Genomic DNA, 6,000 nt, shown 5'->3' with positions numbered 1-6,000 from the left:
CCTCGCCAACCTCGCGCCGTCAACAAGAAAATGTCATGTGTGCGCTGTGCGCTCGGGAAGAAGGGAAGAGGCGACGGGACGGGCGCGGCCAACCCGCTCAAGAGGGCGGTGAGAGTGTGAGCCTCACACTCACACTGTGAGAGTGAGTTGGGACGACTCCGGCTGCTCCGGCTGCTCCGGCTGGGCCGGCGGCCGGGCTGGGGCACCAACCACCTCCACCACCACCGCTACACCGCTCCACCACGGAGGAACTCCGTGGCGCCGAGCGCGCCTCCTGGCGGCCGCGCGCCGAGGCTGGCTGGCTGGTCGGTGCGCGGCGCGGCGGTACGCGGCGGTGCTCCCCCTCCCCCACTCCGCACCGCACCGCGCCGCGCTCCCTCCCCAGTAGGCGCTAGGCGACCGCCGAAGCCGGACGTGCTGTGACGTGCAACGCAGTATCGCCGTGCCCCCAGTCACACTCATTCCGTGACGTGCTGTGACGAGGCGTGACGAGGCGTGACGCTCCGCCCGGGTGTTCCCCACATCGCGACGGCACCCTCTTTCGCGCGCGGGACCCCGTCGAACCGATCCTGGACTTTCCATCAGAGGTTATACCGGTGTCCGGACGCGACCGTCCTCGTTGAACCGGTGTCGCCCAGTGCGCGCGTGTGCGTGTGTGTGTGTGTGTGTAAAGTGTGTGTGAGTGCGTGCCGATAGTGCAGTGCAGTGCAACAACAAGTGGCCACAGAGCCTCGTGCCACCTGTTACTCTCGCCGAGCCGGCCGAGTGGCACCCCTACTTTTCGGATACCTCTTCATCGAGTGGCCAGCCTTATGACGAGTTCATGAGCCATCCCGCCGTGCCCTGGTGAAATGTGGCGGCGGGGTTCCCAGTCGCCGCGGCTAGGGTTGCCGCACGGCCGTGGCCGAGGCAGGCCGGGGCCAACTCTGCCCTTAGCCTGCGGGATGGCCGGGATGGCCGGGATGGCCGGGCAGGCAGCAAGGCAGGCGGCAAGGCAGGCGGCCCTGGCCCTAGTCCTGCTGGTCTTAGCCTGCAGCGCCACCGCCACCTCCACCACCACCACCGCCAGCAGCGGCGGAGTGGCCGCGCTCAGAACCACTGCGACAGGTATGGCATGTCTACCTACCCATCTACCTCCCCGCCACGCCCCGCCCGCACCGGGGCCGGCACCGGAGCCACGTCAGCGTGTGTGTGTGTGTGTGTGTGTGTGTGTGTGCATGTGCATGTGTGCATGTGTGTGTGAGGGTGGGGCGGGGCGTGGACCATCAATGTGTGCGCTCGGCGGGTATCGAACCCGCGACCGCGTGAGCCTGCTGTTGGCGGTGCACCAGCAGGTGGCCAGGGCACGGCCAAGGCACGGCCACGGCACGGGGAGGCTGTTCTGGGTTCTGGCATTCCAGAATTCCTCCCGTCTTGAGCCCGGGCGCGCAATGAACGCAGGTCTGCAGGCTGATACCACCTGACGCCCTGTCAGTACTCTGGAATCGCGGAGCGAAGACATTTTATCGGCGGGGCGCTGGCAAAGCCGAATAAGTAGGGCCCAGGTCTTCGTCTTCGTCCACGGCTTCACCGCGACTCGCCGCCCGACCTGCGGCACACCGCCAACTTGTGGAGATGAATTTGGAGGGGATGGGGCGCGACGCACGCTCAAAACCTCGCGAAGTATCTTGAGCTTATGTAAGGTAAAAACTATCTAGTTTGTCATACGAAGAAATGATTCGGAAATTCCTAAGTATTTTCTTTGTCAGCTTATGAATGCTCAAAATACTTTGTTACTACTAGTAGCTACCTTTGTTTGTGAAGCTAAAGATAGTTTGTAAGGTTTCCGGAATGCGAAAGGGGCGGCCGCCTCGGCCACCTCGCTGATAGTCCCGGCAAGTCTGACTCCCCCACTTTGGTGCCATGCTCCGGATTCCCGGACTGATACGCCCTCCTGCCTTGCATGGGCTGGCCTGGCCCGGCCTGGCCATGCCGAGGGACTTTCGCCCTCTGCTGGTAATTGTTGGGGCAGCGTGGCGCGGCCGCGTCGCCGCGTCGCCCGGCTGGGACCATCGTCACGCGCGGGGTGGGTTCGAATCCTGGCCGTGTAAATGTTTTCCCCCGAGTGCATGCAGCCCAGGGCCCCGCCCCCGCCCCGCCCCCGCCCCGCGCCGCGCCACGCATGTTTACGGTCGTGCAGGTGTTATCGGCGTGGCGGCGTTTCGTGTGGGAACGGAATGGCGTCGTGACGGCGTCGTGACGGCCGCAGCCTCCCGCCGGAAGGGCAGGCCAGGGGCCAGGCCGGGGGCGAGGGTTCGACTCCCGGCCTCGCCGTACACGCCGCGTTAGTTTGCGCGGTGGACTCGGACCCCTTCGAGCCTTTGAGTGTTGTGACTGACCGCGCGCAAGACATGCCGAGACTTTGTGAGGGGGTCAATACCGATGAGGTTGGGCGACGGCCACCGCGTCACCTGCGCCACTGGCCACCCTCCGCCGCCACCCACCGCCCCGCCCCGCCGCCCGCCCCCACATGACGCAGGCCGCGGGGCTGCCGCGGGGCTGCCGCCACAGCACGTGCCTCACTGTGGATTATTGACAGACGGACATGACATGCGAGGTTGACGCAGGGGCACCTGCAGGGTGGCCGATGTGGACTCGGCGGACTCCAGGCCCCAGACTGGCGTGCTGTGCTGGATCTGCAGGATCGTGGTCTCGCGCGCCGTCTCGTCCAACCTGTCCTGAGCCTGCCTGGGCTGCCCGGGCTGCCTGGGCCCTGGACCGTAGCGGCGCTGGGCTGGGCCGTCCTGTCCAGGCCGTCTGCGCCGGTAGAGTCCGGGTTCGATCGCACTGCCAAGTCTTGGTTCCTGGCCGTGCCTGGCCGTTCCTGCCGGTGTAGTTACGCCACGCGCCGCCACGCCGGCAGCCGGCATTGGCAGCGAGGCGCACAGACTGGCACACCGGGCTGGAGGCATAGGCTGGAGCCCAGCCAGCCCAGCCAAGAGAGCCCGGCCCGGCGTCAACGACCTCGCCGAGTTTCTACTCCGCCGTCGCCTCGCCGGCTGGCCGGGCTGCCTGCCTGGCCTGGGCAGGGCCTGGCCTGGGCTGCTTGGCCAGCCGACGCTGCTCAGCCAGGCTCTTCTACGCCTCTAGCCACGCGGCCTGGCTCGGCCCTGCTCGGCCCTGCTCGGCTGGAACTCGGCTCGACATCGAGCGGCCCATCCCGATATACACACTGCATTCAGCTGCTTGATTGAATTGGAAGTCCTTCCCGCATCCTTATCCCGAGCGTCCCGCCCTCGGCCGCCCTCGGCCCATGCGTCGCCGCGTCGCCGCCGACACGTCTTGCACTCACTCGGCCGTCGTCCTGGACACACGTCGTGGACACACGTCCTGGACACACGTCCTGGACACACGTCCTGGACACACGTCCTAAACACTTATTGTACTTCAAACGGGAGACTTCGGGGCGTTGCTGAGCTTTGGACTGCCGCCTATGCCACCGCTCTGGACAGAGCGAACGGGACCCGGACTTTCCCCGCGACACGTTGGGCCGCGACCTGGCTCACGGCCTGGCTCACGGCCTGGCTCGCGCCCTCGTCCTTTTTGGCAGACTGTCTCCTGGCGAGCCGTCTTGCATTAGTCTTGCAGGAGCGGGCTGCTGTCCGCAGTCAACGCCCCCTCGAACCCGCAGCGCACGGCGCGGCAGCGCGGCCGGCTCCGCTAGGCTCCGCTGCTGGACATGTTTTACTTCCTGTACAGAAGTGAATCAACTGCTTCCTCTGGCGGCGCGGCGCACGGCCGGGACTCGTTCTACGGATGTTGTGAGTGGAAGTCGCTGGATGCTCTGGATGCTTCGGGCGCCGTGCTGCTGGTGTTTGCACGGATGGCGACTGGGAAAGGAAAATGGGCAGGAAGCGCGCGGCGAACAGGAAACGGCTCGCCGAAAGCCCGCCGAAAGCCCGCCGAAAGCCCGCCGAAAGCTGGCTGGAAGCGAGTCGCGAACACGTTGTGAAGGTGCGTGGGGCGGTGAGCATGCACGTCCCGCCGCGTCCCGCCCCAGGAGAGGGCGCCGCGGCGCGATGTAGGCAGGCCTTAGCCGCGCTGCGCCGTGGTGCGTGGCGTGGCCGACAAAGGCGTGTTTCTTGCTAGTGGGAGTGTGGATGCAGCCCCGATGCAGCCCCGATGCAGGTCAGCGAGAAGAAAGTGGCAGTTTTTGTGGCGGACTGTACTTGTTAGCGCCGCGCCCCGCCTCGCCCCGCCCCACCGGACCGGATTCCGGTGTCTATGCTAACTCTGTCCGGACAAAGGGGACATAAATAAATCCAGCCGGCCGCGCGCCGGGACTGCCGGCACCGGGAGTCGAACCCTCGCCGCGAAAACCCAAAACCGGGGCAGCTGGGGCAACCACGGCGAGGGAAAGGCGATTTTCGGCGCCGCGCACCCTGTCCAAAAAAAACCTTTCGGGCGGCGGACCGGCAGGCTGGCGATTGGCGGTCACGGCCCTCACGGCCCTTCGAGCTTCGAGGCGCCGCGGCACACTGCTGCGGCCGAGGCTGCGGCCGCATTGCGCCAAGTAATCACGCCGGCCTATCATTAGGCGGCAAAAAGCAAGTGAGCGGACTCAGATTTTAGCACCCGGCCGATTCGGCGCGGGGGCTGTTTCAAACAAAGATTCAGAGTTTCAGGACCGGAAGGTGGGGGAGCGAGAGAGTGTTGCCCACCTTGGAGACGTGACGCGGTGACCCCTCCCCACCTTCGTATAACCGCCGCTGATTCAACAGTGCATGCCCCACGGGATGCTTGGGACCCCCTCTTCGCCGTTGGCTGTGCCTTGACGTGCGCTTTTGCCTGTGCCTTTGCCCGTACCTTTGGCGCCACCACACTGTAAAGCCCAGGGAGCGGCGCAGGCGGGCGCAAGCGAGACGGCTGTCGGACGGAAGGATGGCTGCGCGCTGCGCGACGCAAAGAGTCGCAGACACGCGGACGGCGACACCGGAAAGCGCTTACGGCACCACTCAGCCCAGTCCCCCGAGGAAGGCTAAGGCTGACGCCCTCGCTGACGCTGCGCCGCGCTGCACGTCAAGTCGCCCCGCGGCCGCGACGTGGCGTGGAGGCGCCGCGAGGCGGCTTGGCGTTGTCGAGTGTAGGCGCCTACCGCGTTGCCTTCTACGTATTCCTTCTGCGTGGCGCGCGGCCCGATGGCCCTATCTTAGCCAGGCTCCAGCAAGGCTCCAGCAAGGCTCCAGCCGGCGAACTGGAACCCGCGCTGGAAATCCGAGCCTGGAGCGGCAGCAGACCCAACAGGCAGCACGGCTAGGCCGTGTCCAGGGGCCGCCTAGGGCCTCCGAGCCGACCAAGTTTATGGTCAGCACGGTGCGGCGCGGCACCGCAGTGCACGGCCACGCCACGGCCACGCCACGGCCACGCCACGGCCACGCCACGGCCACGCACGGGGCGGCCTGGAGCTCCTGTTGGATACCGCGTGGACGCGCACGGATCGCGCGGCCCTCGAGGACACGGTGTGCGACACTGCTCCCCGCGCACTACCGCGCACCCAGCCCGGCCCGTGCACGTGTGTGTGCGCGCGCGCGTGCGGAATGCTGCGCAGGCCGTGGGCGGGCTGCTGGCTGATTCCGATCACTGCTTCGTCGCCCTGTCTCTCTCGCACCCCTGTGGCAACGCTGTGGCAACGCTGTCACGCCCGGTCTCGCCGCCCCACGAGTGCGAAAGGGAGATACAGAGAGGGCTGTTCGTAATCGGCCTGCCTGGCCGCGGCGGATGTGGCGCGCGACCACACTACTCACCACTCCGTCCGTGCTGCGACGTCTGTGCCGCGACGTCGGTACCCAATTCGCCAAGCTGACTTTGGCGGCCTGGCTTCGCCCTTCGGGCCCTTCGCCCGCCCTGTGTGCCTGGCGGCGATAAGGTCACCAGGCTGCAGGGCTGCGTCTGGCCGGAGGCAGCAGGCAGCGGGCCGGCGAGCGCGGCTGATGGAGGCGGGGCGGGGCCGGGCTATCGGAA

General features: G+C 66.8%; 1 protein-coding gene across 1 annotated transcript in view; it reads left to right on the top strand.

The window, feature by feature from the left end:
* Positions 1–395: 395 nt before the first annotated feature.
* Positions 396–6,000, top strand: part of LOC117651058 (low-density lipoprotein receptor-related protein 2) — a 55,107-nt gene continuing 49,502 nt past the window's right edge. The window contains exon 1 of the mRNA XM_034394779.1: positions 396–1,107. Coding sequence (XP_034250670.1) covers positions 852–1,107 — 256 coding nt within the window. The 5' untranslated portion in view covers positions 396–851. The remainder of the gene's footprint in view (positions 1,108–6,000) is intronic.

This window comes from Thrips palmi, unplaced genomic scaffold, assembly GCF_012932325.1.
Source record: "Thrips palmi isolate BJ-2018 unplaced genomic scaffold, TpBJ-2018v1 HiC_scaffold_5, whole genome shotgun sequence".
Lineage (NCBI taxonomy): Eukaryota > Metazoa > Arthropoda > Insecta > Thysanoptera > Thripidae > Thrips > Thrips palmi.
The sequence above is the reverse complement of the archived record's forward strand: the minus strand, read 5'-3'. Positions and strand labels throughout refer to the sequence as shown.